Source organism: Anser brachyrhynchus, assembly GCF_964034855.1.
Source record: "Anser brachyrhynchus genome assembly, chromosome: 1".
Classification (NCBI taxonomy): domain Eukaryota; kingdom Metazoa; phylum Chordata; class Aves; order Anseriformes; family Anatidae; genus Anser; species Anser brachyrhynchus.
In genome coordinates this window covers 77,050,231-77,066,173 of record NC_137694.1, presented here as the reverse complement: position 1 = coordinate 77,066,173, position 15,943 = coordinate 77,050,231, and the positions used below count along the sequence as shown (strand labels likewise).

The following is a 15,943-nucleotide window of genomic DNA, read 5'->3' as shown; positions in this document are numbered from 1 at the left end:
TAACAAAACAAATGCTGTATTTTGGATACAGCAGATGTCAAATTTTAGGGTTAGTATAGGCAAATATGGACTCTATGTTTTCCTGTAGAATGTATTTCTTATAAATCTTTCTTATTTCTTATAAATCTTTATTTACATTTATACATTCATGCTAGCATAGAGCAAAATACTGCTCAAGTATGATTAACAAGTTTCAGAACTACCATCAGAGATCGTAAGGCATATTGGAGGAGGCTTGTGTGGGTTCTACCAGGTCTAGTAAAAATGGTAAGGATTACTTCTATAAGACACTTATCATGATTATTACTCTTTTTATCACATTCTAAAGGACTCTTGCCATATAAAAAAACATAAAGTGGACCACATGCAAAAATATCTCTTGTTGATAATTATTTATTTCCATACCTCAAAGAAAAAAAAAAAGATATAGGGTAGAAAAAGATTTTTTTTTAGAAAAAGGTAGAATTTTCAAAAATGCTCCAGCTATCTGGATTCATAATTCTCATTTCTAAATGTAGCATAGAAGCAGGTGTCCACTTCACTAATTCTATGTGTTTGAGAATTACTTAGGCTTAAAACAATCATACAGACTCTCTGTTAGTCTATGGAGTGAAATAGTGAAATATCCAGAGGGTAATGAGTCCCCAGTATCTTATATGCTTGCTTTATGATGAAAAGAATATATTTTTCTCTCCAAATTCTGTATAGATAGTCTAGGCAACTAGCCAAGATGTAAGCAATCAATTATCAGCCATCTAATTCTAGGTAAGGTGAGTTCTGTTTTCTGGGATCCCCTTTCAGGAGTTCACATTTTAACATCTTTTTGTTCCTGTCTATGATGTATCTGAAAGCCAAAATTTGAAAAAAGGTGACTTGTCAAGGTAGGTGGCTGGTTGATTTCTATGGGAGAAAATGATTCTCTCCCTAGTTTAGTCCTGTCATGTTCGCAGAAAGGATAAAATCAGACCAGTAGGTTTGCTGGTTTAGAAGTGAAAAGAGATTTTATGGTCAACATGCAAGAACAGTCTAAATTGTCCAATGTCGGCCCCAAGGACACAAATTCAATACAGCACAGATAAAAACAAAGAAAACACTAACACTTTGCTCCAGCTCCAGCCAGACATACACACACAACATCCACAACAGTGTTGTCATTTATACACGTGAGTCTAAGCATCTAGTAGAATTTAAATTGTAGTACAAAAGACTACTTTATGAAATTTAGGATCAAACACCTCTATGCTTAAAGGACATGCAAGTCTTCTATTGTTCTTGACAGCCTCAAAAAGCCCTCCAGTATTAAAAGAATAGCTGTCAGGTTTTGTGATTTTTTTTTTTTTTTGGACTAAAAATGTGTAACTGAATAAAAATGTGTAATTTTGGATAAAAATGTGTAATTCAAACCATACATGTTTTCTTGCCCATGTGACTGCACATCAATACCTTTACCAAACAGAACAAATAAAACTGGAGATCCTAAAAGTAATACTGTGTTTAACATTTAAACATATAACTAATTTTTCTGTATTTATTCTAGTGCTTTACTTCATATTTCTGGGATCTGAGACACTGAGACTCAGCTAGTCTATCTCATTTTTGCTTGCAGTCACTTTCTAGTTAATGCTCTGTGTACAAAGGCATTTTATTCAAGTGTTCCTGTTGCAACTTAGAATTTTTTAACTCTTTATGTGATTGGACTTGTGTTTTTGAATTCATACAAAAACTACTTGGGGCTGGAAGTTTGGCAAACCAATGTGAGGAAGCATCATGGAAGGATGTGCTAACAACAGTAAGTCGTGGTCCAGGCTTGTGTTTATGAGCCTTACACGGGGCAACCCAGATACCTGCAGCAGTGCAAATCTCTTCTGCGGATAAACTGCAATTTTGCACCCTGATTCAGCCAAGATTATGAACTACTGAGATGAATGTAGCATTGCATTTGGTGCCTGGGACTTCACTACTGCACCACTTAGACTTAGTTGTCCGTCAAAAGATCAGAAGGATGGTACATCCCTGCTCAAGTCATGTGGCTGTATACACCTTTTATAGTGATGAACTCCGAGTTCTGGGATTTTCTTGTAGTTCTCCATATAGAGCTCTTTTCCACTTAGGTTGCTCTGTTGAACTTTTGCTGTATATATTTTCCACAACACTTTTCCCCATAGAAACCAGGAATAATAACTTTTTTTAAAAGCTGTGGAAAATATTTGAAATAATGCTAAGCTTCTGCTGCTTCTCCTCTCCAAGCTTAATCACAATAAATATTTAAAAGGGACAGAGAAGTTATTCAAAGAGCAGGCTGCATTTTCTATTACATTAAAAAAAATAAAATAGAAAATTGAGGTTTTGCTTCTTCTTTAATGTGTTCTTGGCAGATCCATTTTTTGAGACAAAATTAACACAAATGCAGAAAACCTTTCTTTTATTTTAAATAGAACTGTAAGCATAGATACAATTAATCTTGAAGGTGTGTCACTCTGGTCTTTTTATATGATGGCAAGAGTCCTGACACAGAGCTACTAAAGGCTAGTCACTGTGACAAATTTAGAAGTAAAATAAAGACTTGATATGCCTTAGCTTATATAATTTCCTCCTAGCATTGCCTATGTAGCTATATTAGTGTAAGACTCTGGTGTAAATGATACACATAGGTTTAAAATAAGTCAAGTAATTTATCCGCACTTGTTCAGCTGAAGATCCGTGAGAGGTTTTCTCAGAAACAGCTGGTTCAGTGTCAACAGTTCAAACAAAACCTGCCTGTATATGTGAAACAATGATGATTTCAGCTCTTTACCTAAGGAATGGGAGAGACTGAGGGCTAGCATGCAGCTACCTGAGTTGGGCTAATGAGCAATAGTTCATTAAAGTCCAATTACTTGATTGCTAGTGTTGGTGCGCCGTGAAGTACATGTCGAAGGACATCTATGGACTGGTCTGCAACGTAGGAGAGAGCTGTACTCAGCTGAGACTCCACATATTGCAAAACAGCTCGTTATGTGAACAGTGTGCAAAGCACAGGTAAACTCTGCCGTGTGGTGAGTTAAATAATCCAAGATAATCAGAGTGGAAAGTACTCAGCTGGGAGCTGTGGCAAATTAATCCATGGCTGCAGTGGATTGTATTCACAAAGGTGAGTGCTATTTCATGAAAACCTTTTCCCACTCCCGCTACTCCTTCACCATTTAGATTCCTTCGGGTTGAGCCGGTCAAGCATGATGCAAGCCCGCAAACAGCGCGGAAACTGTTGCCAGCATGTTAATGGGCTTTGGCACTTGATTTTTACCTGCCTGCGAGCCAGCAGCCAAAACTCGGCGGTTTCCTAAGATCCGCACACTTTCACCCCAGAGTCATCAGGTAATGTGGCTGGCGGCGCTGCGCTCCGCAGCCCTTCAGCCCTGATGGCCGCACACCCGCTCCCCGAGCAGGGACAGCGGCGAAAGGCTGGGGCCTAGGCCGGGGCTGGGGCTGGGGTCGAGCCCAGGGGACAGCGGCCTGCAGTGGGGGGCATCCGGGGGCTTCTGAGCGGTGGGTAGCGGGCCTTCGGGAGGCGAGAGTGGGAAACTGGGCGGGAGGTTTTGGGCAGAGATACCTAAAAATTGCCCTGTTTTTCCCATTTAGTTACAGATCTGAACACATCTCGAACCATTTCAAATTCCTTGTTATTTATTTGTTTATCTGGCGAATCAACAAGCCCAAATGCAAAAAAAAAAAATAATTCTGGATCAGAGCAGAATGTTTTCTGACGTCTTAGAGCTTTCCGCTCTCCTTAATCCTTCTAAACATGCATTTATTTACAAAGCATTTTACTAAAAATTAAAGCATTCAATTGGTAAATAGAAAATGAAACATGCTGGTAGCTGCTACGTTTATTTTCATTTACTGTACCCTTTTTTCCTTCCTTTTAAAACAGTTTGATGGAAATGGGTGAACCAAATTTTCATGTTTTAATTAAGAAATTCTTTCCATTAATTTTGTCCCCTTCTGTCTGAAATTATACTTTTTTTTTTTTCAGAAACACCACATGATGGGTTAAAGATTTTATTTTACATCATCTTTAATGAAACATAGATATATAACAGAACTCAGATCCTTTCCCTTCAAAGTTATTTTTTTCTGAAACATTAAATATTAATACGTTAGAGAGAAGGAAAGAAAGTAAAAAAAAAAAAAAAGTAAAACAGCAAGTACTGTGGAGGACGGTCAAGGGCTGCCTCAGTCACTCAGTGTAATGGTCTGTTGATGTTTCAAGTCAATGGGATATATCAAAAGGCAGTACTTTTCTTTAGATCCGAGGTTTCCACTTTTTTTCCCCTACAGTCGTAAGGTAAAAAAATAAAAATAAAAAATCTCAGAAAAAGGAGAAGGCTGGGTTTGTCAAGATTTTAATGATTCTACCAATGTTTGGCCCCAAGCATTCTCCCGCATACTCAGCTCACAGTTTTCTGTAATCCCTTTCATAGCATGAAAACATATTTGACCACAATCCATTTGAGACCGTCTGCTCCCCACTGATCTCAGTGCAACCCCTGGATTCTGCTAGGTCTGAGCAAACTTTGTCCCAGAGGCCTCCAGCTCTGGTACTCAACCCCAGACCTGCTGTGCTCGTAAATGCTCTGAGTATTTATGCCAAGCCCCAGGTCTAGCCCTAACAACTTTGCCATTTTTGGCCTCAAGCTGTATGGCTTGATAAGATGAAGTTATCATGACAGAAAATCTGAACCTTGGCATATCTTGGTTCAATGGCACTGAAAGAAAATAGGCAACAAATCAGCCTGTAGGCTCTCGAGGACCTCTTTATCTTTAAATAAAGAAACATATGCAATGTAGCAACTTCCAGTGCTGCCAAAAAATATTATCCCTTATAAATAAGGGCAATTGTATTGAAAATTATATCCCTGGAATAAACATAAAATTTACTTTGAATTTTATTTCAAGATTGTTTGTTTTAAATCTGTTTCAAAAGAAAAGCTATCCAGTGCTTTAAGTGATAAAAAAGTGGGATTTGTTCTATATGTTAAGCTGGAGAGTCTGGAGGGATATAAGGTAAAATATCTGAGTAGACTTATCCTTTCTATTTTGCTCGAGATGATGGACAATGTACAAAATTATGTTGTCAAATTCAAATTAACCAAGCTTAATTCAAAAGAATTCAAAAACTGAAGCTCCCATGCCTGCCAAAAGTTAGACTACCTTGTCCAAATCAATTATTTCAAGATAACCATCTGATAATAGCCTGCGCGTTTTAATGCAGCCTCTTGGATTCTTACCACTCCAGCGAGTAAGAATGAAAATAAAAGCAAGCAGAAGAAATCCCAGGGGACTGTAGCTTCAGGAGGCAAAAAATTGGTGCTTCTTGCTTGCCTGTCTCTTCCCAGTTTCCTGCCCCCTTCGGCGTGTGAGAAAGACAAGCAGAGTTTGTGCGCTTTGGAAACTCGATAGGAGGCAGCAGCTGATCTTCCCATCACCAGCCTAAAAATAATCCACTCCAGGGCTTGGAGCTGCTTCATTAAGTGGAGGAAAATCCTGCCACCGGGATGATATTGATCACATAGCACAACCGAGTGAAAATTTGGGTTGGTATTTTGTTTTTGTGTTTGCAAAGGTAAGCTACAGAGTTTGCTCTAACATTCAGCAAGCAAGCGGGGCATGCAGTGACCCCCCCGTCATCCCCCACTAACCGTCTCCTCCTCCTTCGCTTTATATCTGTGGGACAGGGCTTCTCCTTGTTCTTTCCTGGGATTACAACTCAGATCTGTTTTCCTTTTCCTTTTCCATTCTCAGGCATTCTCAGGCTTTACAGTCCCCTACCGCTGATGTTTTCTTTGCTGCTGTGTGCAGGGTTACGTTTCTTTTTTTAAACCGTCCTGTCTTAGCATGTGAAGCCATAGGTTTTGCAGCAGGCAGCGTAGCACGCTGATGGTTGAAATCGCCTTGTGTTAAGGAGCTTACCAAAAAAGAAAAAGCATTGTCTTAGATGCATGAGAGCACTGCAGATGTTTGTGTGAAATGCTTTTCAGCATCAGTATTGTGTTTAGCAGCCTTGCTGTTGTGATTTTCTCTGTGTTTGGGGCCTGATCCAAAACCTACTGAAGTCAATGAGATTCTTTGCATTGACTTCAGTGCAGTTTGGATCGGGCTGCTGGTATACACCAGTTAGCGATGAGAATGCTGACAGGTATCAGAAGTAATTCATCACCTTAAGGCCCAAGGTAACTGGGACAGTGCTTAGCAAGGAAGCAGGGTATATCTAGGGTAGCTGGTCAAAGCCGAAATAGAAATGAAAAGGAAAAAGAAATTTGGTACAGGATGATTTTGGGTAAAAGAGATTTTATGTGGGCAGCACTTTTTTGCCATTGACTTAGCAGAACTCTTTGCAAATAATGCATATCTATGATTTTCAGATTCCATTAGATCAGGTGCTTTTAGGGAGGTAAAAAAAAAAATGAATGAATAGGTTTACACCTGGAAAGGAAAATGATTCAGAGCACTAACTGAAAATCCATGGCAAGTTAGACCTTCCATACTGCTTATCCAACCTAAAAATAATTTGATCTTTGTTAAAGTTTTCTCTGTGAATTTCAGGAAAGAAGGAGAAAAATCTTACTTTTGTAATGACTCCATTACTGAGAAGTTGAAAGCCAACTACTTTCATAAAACTCTCAGTACTTTCTCCATCCTGCATCTGTATGTGTACGCATATACATATATATATGTATACATGTGTACTTGTATATTTGCATATATGGGCATATAATGCAAATTCTAAGACCAAAAAAATATGAACTGAGACCCAAGTATGCTCTGTAAGCTGATGTATTTTAATCAGGAAGTGCAGCTATTGATTTTATTATTTTTTTTTTAATATAGGCAACTGAACTACTGAAATAAACACTTTTTTAAAGTTCCATATTTCCCCCAAGCAAGGTCCACCTGAGAACTGTATTTATGCTCTTTCCTTTACAGTCATATCTTGCAAAGCGTGCAGAACAGTGATAATCCAGGTAAGATAAAACTCTTGAATATGAAGACTTTTAAGCCCAATTTTGAAGTCCCTAAGTTAATTAAAATGTCTGTAACTCGAATTCTTAACAGTTTTGCACTCAGTGAGGATGTTCTTATTGTTTTTATGGAAATCTACATTATCTGCCATTTTCCCATTTTATTCTTTTCTATAGCTTATGTAAAATCTATCTCAGGAATGCATTAAGAATCCCAATTTCAGTTTGTTAAAATGAGATTTGTAAGTGTTTAGGTTAAATGCTACATCACATTCATGCTTAATTTGTTGTCCTATTACTTTTTTCTTCCCAAAATGCTTTTCTTATTCACAATGAGTATATTTTCCTAAACTCTTTTGTACTGATTTCTGTTTATTATATTATGACAATGTCTGTACACCTTAACTCAGAACCAGAAAGTCTCAGTTTGCCAGTGATGGAGATTTTAGGATGAAAATTTAAATGCTTAAAGGGCATAAACTTTTTTAGCTATTTCATTGCAGGGTGAGCTACTGTTCAGACAGTTCACATCCTCATTAAAGCAAACCAACAGGGAATCAGATTCCCAAATGATGTCAAGGAGAGATGAAACTCTGTCCACTGGCACCATTATGGACTCATTCTCCTGACTGTTCTTTTCATTCCTCTACTCTGTGAAGTTCTGCTCATTGCTTTAGCTTGCAGCAGACTGTTTGCAAAGAGAGAAAGAAAAAGCACCACTGAAAATCTGTAACTAGTTCTACTGTTTGCAAAGACTGAAGTTAAGCTGAACAAGTTGTCATTAATTTTGAAGAACAAAGCCCTCCCATTGTACAAGTGATAAAACAAAAAATTACCAGGTATTTGGCAGCCTTACTGGGGTGCTGAATGTAGCTGCTACCCTCAGATAGTATGCACTTGTTATCCGAAGATCTTTATCACATTACTGCATTTCCCCTGACTGAAATGCTAGGTTAAGCCTAGTGTGCTTGGCAATGTTATTATAAAGTGTAGTATTCCTACTATAATTAGTAGTAAAGCAAATATATAATGATATCCTCACTTTGGTGCAATCAGCCCAGCATAGTTTGGTGGCCTACTGTATTCAGCAGAAAGAGAAATTATCTCTGGGAAAGCCATTTTTGTAATAGCCATGACTAATACTGTTTTCTGAAATGTTAGGATCTCAACAGGCATCCTGAAAGGCTACTGCTACTTGATGAGAAATAGTGGTCAATAACTTCAGATGTCCAAAAAAATTCAGAACAACTTGTTACCCTTTCATCTGTCCTCTCCTGAATATTCATGTTTAGGTTATGCATTTTGTTGTTTTGTAGTGGCAGTTAGACTGCTCCCATTTATTGCAGTCATTCCCGTACGCTAGACAAAGCCATCTGCCTGTAAATAAGCCTTCAGGTCCAAACACTACAAACTGAGTAAGAACTTAGAAAAAAGTTCTTGGTAATTCATGTGAGAAGAAGAGGTCTGTGTGCTTTCCAGAGGCTGTCCCTTCCTTTAGAATACATAGGTAAAGATTTGCTAAGAAACCAGTGGACATTTCCCTGCTGTGCTATTCCGCATGACTCATAGGTCCTTGAGCTTGTCCTAAGTGAACTAACATTGAAATTGAAGTATGGCAGCTGCAACAACTCAGCACTGATCTCGTCTCAGGATAGCAGTGAGCAGAGCTTCTTGTCTTGGAAACAGTACTGTGGTAATAGAACACCGTTAACTCTGAGACTGAGTTAATATTTTTGTGGTTCCCCATTGGACCTTGTAGAGTACAGCAAAGCAGGCATCTGCCTGGAGCAGCAGGCTGCTGGGGAAGATAAAGCAACCTGGCTTTGCTGCTTAACTCACCTACACACAATTCCAGGAAGAGAAGGTCCGTGCTGCTGCCAGTGTCGCCAAGGAAGAGGGCTTGGCACGCATAGGAGGGCAACTGCTGCTAGGGAAAGTGATAACCTCTCTGAGTTGTAACAACCTCTGCTGTTCTCTCTACCATCCCTTAACAACAGAAATATCCTCAAATCTCTCCTCATGTGGCTCTGCAGCCCAGCTTTTCCTCTTTGATGCCTCATTGCATACATACTGCAGCCTGAAAAGTCTGTCTCCACATTTTTGGTAAGGAGAAAAGTCAGCTTTGGCTACACCGTGTGGAAAGCTTGAGTGAACTTTGTGTTCTGACTTGCTTAGAGCTAAAAGAGCTTCAACATGGCTATTCATTTCAGGCTTAGACTGTTTTTCAGTGTGGCCAATATTCTGTCTTTGGCAATGATAAAGAACTGGTGCTTGGGAAAAACATAAGTCGTCTTTGGAGTATTTAATTATGTTCTAGCATGATGCTCGGCACTGAGCGAAACAAATAGCACTTCCTCATTTAGGCAATATACCTCTATCCATCTCTCTATAGGTCTAGTTCTAAATGAACCCTAGCATAGCCTTACTAAAGCCAATGGAAGAGAAGTCTAATTATTAATGAGGAACCCAAATTTGGTCAGTGGTCAGTCATAAGTGTTCCATCTTCCTTTCTAAATCTAGCTGTAGTTTTGATGAGTTTTAGCAGTAGGAAAAACTGCAATTCTTGATATTATTTCTAAATTTGATGTTCTTCCATTTCACATTTTCATTCTGTGAAAAGAAATCTTATGGTATTACAGAACAGGAGGGATTAGTGCTTTTTCATTCTGCCTTTTATCAGTTATCTGCAGGTGAGATCTTCCAAGCTGTCTTCATTTCCAGGGTCAGTTTTTTGACTCAAAATTTTCAAATGTGCATCTGTGCATCTCCAGAGCCGCCTATGGAGATGAGTTTTCCAAAAGTCAGAGCTAGGTCTAGTGGTTTGGGTCACATAGGCAAAAGGATAAGATAACCTCCTCCACATAGGAGGTTATATCTGATCTTATCTGATCTGATACCTTCTGCACCTGAAGTGGATGCAAAAGGAATGCTGGAGTGGTTTGTTGCTCCCTGTGAGGCACACTGGAGGAAAAATTATTTCTCTGTCTCTAATGTAATGCGGTGTATTTTCATACATCACTCTTCAAGACACAAAGAACAGCTAGCAGCCTGTCTTCAAACACCAGAAAGCATCCATGAAAGCTGGCATGTACCAACAGATGCAGAACATGGGTCCTCCACTCACAGCCATAGTTCAGGTCTAGCTCAATGACAGATGAACAGTTGGAAGGAAGGAAGGAAGGAAGGAAGGAAGGAAGGAAGGAAGGAAGGAAGGAAGGAAGGAAGGAAGGAAGGAAGGAAGGAAGGAAGGACAGATGGACAGACAGGCTGGCAGACCACTGGAATATTAATGTTTCCTACCAGCCTTATCTCTTCTGTTCCCTATCACTGCCATAATGTACCATATGTGCGTCCTGAAGCAAGTGCTGATAAAAAGGGAGGTTGCACCTGATGAGCATTTCTTAAAGCCAAATCATAAGTTGTATTGGGTCAACACTGCATCATGACACTGATCAGAATGCTTTAATAGATTTTAAGCCTGAGGAGCATTAATAATGGTGGTCACTGGATGTGCTGATTAAGAAAGAAGTATTTTCTGATTTAATAACTTGGGAATTAATAGTCAATTACTTTATTTCATTTCATTGACAATGCGATCTTTTTGATTGTCTGTTTTTGTTTGTTTGATTGTTTGTTTGTTTTAACAAACTAACCAACCTAGACTCTGATTTCTCTCATTTTAAGAGAAGAAAATTAAATTATACCTCTTTGAACCTGTATCAGAAGTGTTGTAAATAGACTGCTTATGCATGTCTTGAAAATGATGATCAGTATGACAGACACTGTCTGTCTGTATTGGTATTAATGATAGAAACAGATTATTTCCTCAGCCCTATCAATGTACAAAGGATGGTTGTTTTTAAGACAGTATATTTTTGGACATGCTCCACCACAAAACTGAGCACAGCAAAGGTGCTATGCATCTTTCTTGACAGCTTCTAGGGACCACTGTTTGAGGTGTAATAAGAATCCTCTACAAACTGATAGTTAGGTCCTAGCTATCAGAGAGCACTCTCCATGCAGATAATGGCCTATTCTTCCATGGGAACATCTACTGCCTATATTCCATTTCACTTCCAGAAAAATGGAAAGAAAAAAAAAAGGCAAAACAGTTTCCCTTTGCTTCTCTTGGACACAGTTTTAATCCTTTCTCCCAGATTTATTTTTGACTAGAAGCCAAAAGCTACACTTAAAGTCAGTGATTCAGTACTCATTTGAACCCAGGATCCCCCTGCCCTTCAGTACCAATCCAACCACTAGACCACAATAATATCTTATGCTGTCTCAGAAAAGAGCCCTACTTGTGGGAAAGGGAGGAAAATTCCCAGCAGAACTCCCTTGGACTTCTGACCTTCGATAAAAATGAGGAAACAACACTACTGATTTTCAAGAGATTATCATTACCATTATGTTTCTCTTAAAGGAGACATGTCAAGCTTTTACAAATTAAAAGCAAACAAACTCCTTGTAGTTTTTTTAAAAAGCTTTTTGTTTGTTCTGTTAATAACTTCTCAGACTACTTAGAACGAATTCATGTATTCAAAAGAATACTTATTTTGCATTACTAATCATTTAGAATTTTGAATATATTTTATATTAAAGTATAATGTCAGATTGATAGTGGTCATATCATGCTATTCACTTTGGAGACTGGGTCAAATTCTCCATCAAATTTTGTTCTACTGAAAATTGAGTGGGTTGCCCATCATCTGTTGTACCACAGTAAGTACATGAATTCATGTTTGCAGAATGTGGTCCACCGTATGACACTGAGTTATGCTTAACTTCTGGTAAATATCAATCCACGAATCCCTGATATGTTTAGAAAAGGGGCTGCATTTATCACATTCTTTTCAATTAAACTCCTTTACAAGTTTCAGTGATATATTTCAATAGGGATTATGCTTTCTGGACCCAGCAAAAAACTGCTTAAAAGCAAAAAGAGGGGGTTAGCAGAGGTTCAGAGTGCTTCTTTGAACTCTATTCTTTTGAAGATCTTTGTATTTGTGTTCTCTCCAAGGGAGTACTTGATTAATTTATATTTACCTTGTCATACTTACCGTTTTTAAACAAGTAAACTGATAAAACTAATCTGAACTATCTAAGGAAATAAGGAAAGCATTTTTCCTCATTGAACTAAACTTTTCTTTTTTAAATTGTATTCATGTATTTTTTGCATGTCTTCATTGTTCTGATTATGCAAAACTCATTAATGCCAATGTTATTACAGAAAGATGCACTCACCAAAACATACAATACACTTTGCTGAATTAAAGGCATTCTTTTCATTTAGTATGTAAAATTTGGAAAACAATGTTGTGAGCAGATAAGTTTACACAAGCTATTCTACAGCGCTACATTTCTGTGTATAAGTTTTGGGAAAAGAAACCAGCAAGGAAACATTTTGGTGGCAATATTTTTTGATCTTCCTATAAAGAAGAATGAATAAATAAATAGTGCACAGGGTGATAAAAGCCAGAAACTGCCCATAACTCTGGGTCATATTGTGGCCCACACTCTGCAAGCACGAACACGTGAGTTTATCTTGGTGTACAAAGATAATCTCATAAGAAAACATGGAAGCCAGAGGCTGGCCTAGATGAGGCTAAGCAAGTGCATAAGGATTTGCAGGATCAAGCATGAATGCTGATTTACTGCCCATGCTATCTTCAATACAACCTTCTTTGATTAAGAGTTTCGCACTTTATCTGGAATGACTAGTGTATATGATCACTGTTGTTCAATGGGACAATGAAAAAATGCAAAATATCAGGGAATTCAAAGCTGCCAAACAAAAGGTTCAATGTGCTTGCACTGAAAGTGTAGTGCAACAAATCATATGAACAGAGAAGTTGTGCAGAGAGTGTTGTCTCATCAAAGAAAAAGTAACACACAGGATTCAACTAATGTGAACTTGAGTTTTCTTAGTAGGAATGAAAGTATTTTTTCTCAAAACTTTCTTGTTCTTTTTCCACATCCTGTTATGAATATAGAGCACTTTCAGTCTAACTCTTGTGCATATAATGAACACTAGAAGACATTGCACAGTATATTTAATTAATGCATATTCGTTTAATATATTTAATATAAACACGGCCTTCTTTCCAATGTGCTTATACTTGAACAGGCCCCAGAGCATTTTCGAAATACAACAAATTTATCCTTTGTCAATTGCTCAGTGTGTTCCTCATGTATCTCTCTCTCTCTCTGTATGTAGCTGAAAGAAATGCTAGCAGTCTTGGTAGTCAGCTCTTGCTTCAACATGTCTCTTGTATTCTCTCTTTTTTTTTGTAGTAGCCAGACCTACTGGAAGCCATGAGGCTTGCATTTTGTGGTAATGACAATGCTTCAGCCTATAACATCAGTGCTGGTGTTCTTAGAAATGTCTGCTTTGTGGATGCCCTCAACTTGGTTCCCCATGTCTTCCTGCTTTTTATCACCTTTCCAATTTTGTTCATTGGTGAGTTATTCAATGGAGCTGTGCAATCCTACAAACACTTGAGCGTGTGTTTAAACTCAGACATGTTTACATGTGCTTGGAGGCCTGTAGTGCAAACTGCTAGATGCTTTGTATTTAATAATTTTAAGAAAGAAGAGAAAGAGTGGTTTGATCCAGAGGACCTGAAGCAAACCCACTTGACATATTGGGAATTTTAGATACAAATCTGAAGTAAGCAACAAGAAAGATGGATGAGAACCAGAGAAACCAGTTTGCAGTGCTTTGAGAGGCTTTCTTCAGATTTAAAATTAGCAACTTGCAAACTTTTTTATTTACAGATGCTAGAAGAGTTAATACAGTGGGTTTGAATTCCCTTGAAGTTATGCAAATTTTGGAGAATATCTTGGATCTAGCACTAGGAGAAGTGTAGGAAACTTTTAAAACAGAACAATTCTCTCTTCTGCCAATATTTGGAAGCAAAGGTAGAGCAAAGGTTACAATCTTTGCCTATGGGAATGAAAATAATAAATGATAAATATCTCTCGAAGAATTTAGGACAATGAAATGGCTCTAATTTATATACTTTTGTTAAAAGCCCCATCAAAACTAGTACTCTAATGATATTTTTTTCAGTATAGTCTTCTCTTTATCCTAGTTACTTGTAGTGATGAAATAAATACCATTTAATGATTGTAGAAGATGAAGACACTTGAATGACTGTAAAAAAAGGCAATAAATATTAATAAAAATTTAATACTCTCCTGACAATTGCATGAGGTCACTTATTCCATATTCCCTTCATGGTGTTACATATTTGCATAGTAATGCATTTCTTACATAAGGAAGATTTGAATTTAGGATTATATTTGAATGAGAGATATAAGGACTTCCATTATTCAAAATTAATCCAAAGTGATTGAATAACAGGCTACAGGAGCCTGTGGGCTAAGACACTTAATAACTAGCAGTCAAAGGTATCGTAAGGTCCAGAGACTGAAAGCTAATTAAATAATTAAACAGGGGAATAAGAAACAAATTTTAACAGAAGGATAATTAAAGACAGGAAAAAAAAAAAAAAAGAAAAAGAAAAAGAAAAAGAAAAAGAAAAAGAAAAAGAAAAAGAAAAAGAAAAAGAAAAAGAAAAAGAAAAAGAAAAAGAAAAAGAAAAAGAAAAAGAAAAAGAAAAAGAAAAAGAAAAAGAAAAAGAAAAAGAAAAAGAAAAAGAAAAAGAAAAAGAAAAAGAAAAAGAAAAAGAAAAAGAAAAAGAAAAAGAAAAAGAAAAAGAAAAAGAAAAAGAAAAAGAAAAAAACACCTTCAACAACAAAGGTTATGGAGGACTGCCTCCAACTGAAATCTTAATATCAGTGCTGGATCTCTCTCTGAGGTAAGATGTGAGCCATCCTTGAATTACGGGGCTTGCTGCAGAAGTGTTTGATTGAAACTCAGTACAGGGTCTGAGGGCTGACATTATCTTTTACAACTTTCTGTGTTGTATCAACTTGTAGCAGGCTCCTGTAATATTTTTACAGGTACTAGCCAATTAATTTTGAAATAGTGTTGCGACCACTGAGAATTCACTTTGTTTTCTGACAATGTTAGGAAAAAAACATGGTAGCTTAAATTGTATGGCATGCGATTATATATACGTGTGTGTGTGTATACAATTCTTTCTTTTCTATTTTGTACCATGATTGCCAGGAGAAATAGGTATTGGACAGAGCCTTAAGAGCCAGCTGGAGTCCACAATATTGACTGAATCTAAAATTGAAAACTGATGATGAAACGTGTGCAGATTTATGTGTGAAAGGAAATAAATATGAAAAGCAGCTTGGAAGAGACAAAGATAAAAGCAAGGTCAAAGGAAGACATATTAGACTAGGAAAATCTTTGGAAACTCTGGAGCGTGCTTGAGTTAGAGGGAGAAGAGAGGATATTTTGTTCCTGCAGTACTTTGCGTATTAAAGGATGAAATGGGGATAAACTGACAGTTTCCAAGAATGAATAAACAGGGGTTCTTGTGTATGTCTTAGTCACCTGATAAGCTCTGTGCATTATGAGACACTACCTCCATCCATGGCAGGGACTTAGAACTAGATGAGCTTTAAGGTCCTTTCCAACCCAAACCTTTTTATGATTCTATCATTCTGTGATCCTTGTGTATCAAAGGTATATCCTCAACTTTAAATTCAGTTCTGCACCATCTGAAAGAAACAGATGGAAAGCTCACTACCCTGATTAAAAATGTTTTTGTTTGTTTGTTTGTTTGTTTGTTTTTTCTTTACTTCCCCTAAAAATTGGTGTTCTTGAGTTTCTCTCTGTGATTTGGGAAGTCCATCAGTGAGTTCCAGAATTTGCCGTATAGTAAGAGGGACATGTACAGGCCAGAGCATTTAGGCTGAATGGTTCAGGACAGGCCTGTACCAGAATGGGAAAGGACAGAGGACAAGTTGCCTTACAAAGCAACATGCAAGAAAGAACTCGACACCATGAGAGGCTAACCTCTGAT

At 37.6% G+C, this 15,943-nt stretch overlaps 1 protein-coding gene across 13 annotated transcripts in view; it reads left to right on the top strand.

Annotated features, from left to right (window-relative positions):
* The first annotated feature begins 5,414 nt into the window (after positions 1-5,414).
* The window catches only part of ABCC9 (ATP binding cassette subfamily C member 9), a 75,086-nt gene continuing 64,557 nt past the window's right edge, over positions 5,415-15,943 (top strand). For 2 of the 13 annotated variants that reach the window (XR_013952523.1, XR_013952525.1), the window contains exons 1-3: positions 5,430-5,602; positions 6,964-7,001; positions 13,293-13,458. Coding sequence is in view for 10 of the 13 variants with exons in the window: in XM_080596778.1 (XP_080452904.1) it covers positions 13,314-13,458 (145 nt within the window). In the remaining 3 variants the exon portion in view is untranslated. Of the gene's footprint in view, positions 5,603-5,631; positions 6,210-6,943; positions 7,002-13,292; positions 13,459-15,943 lie in introns of those variants that run through there. The other 11 variants (XR_013952524.1, XM_080596774.1, XM_080596771.1 and 8 more) reach the window with 9 other exon arrangements.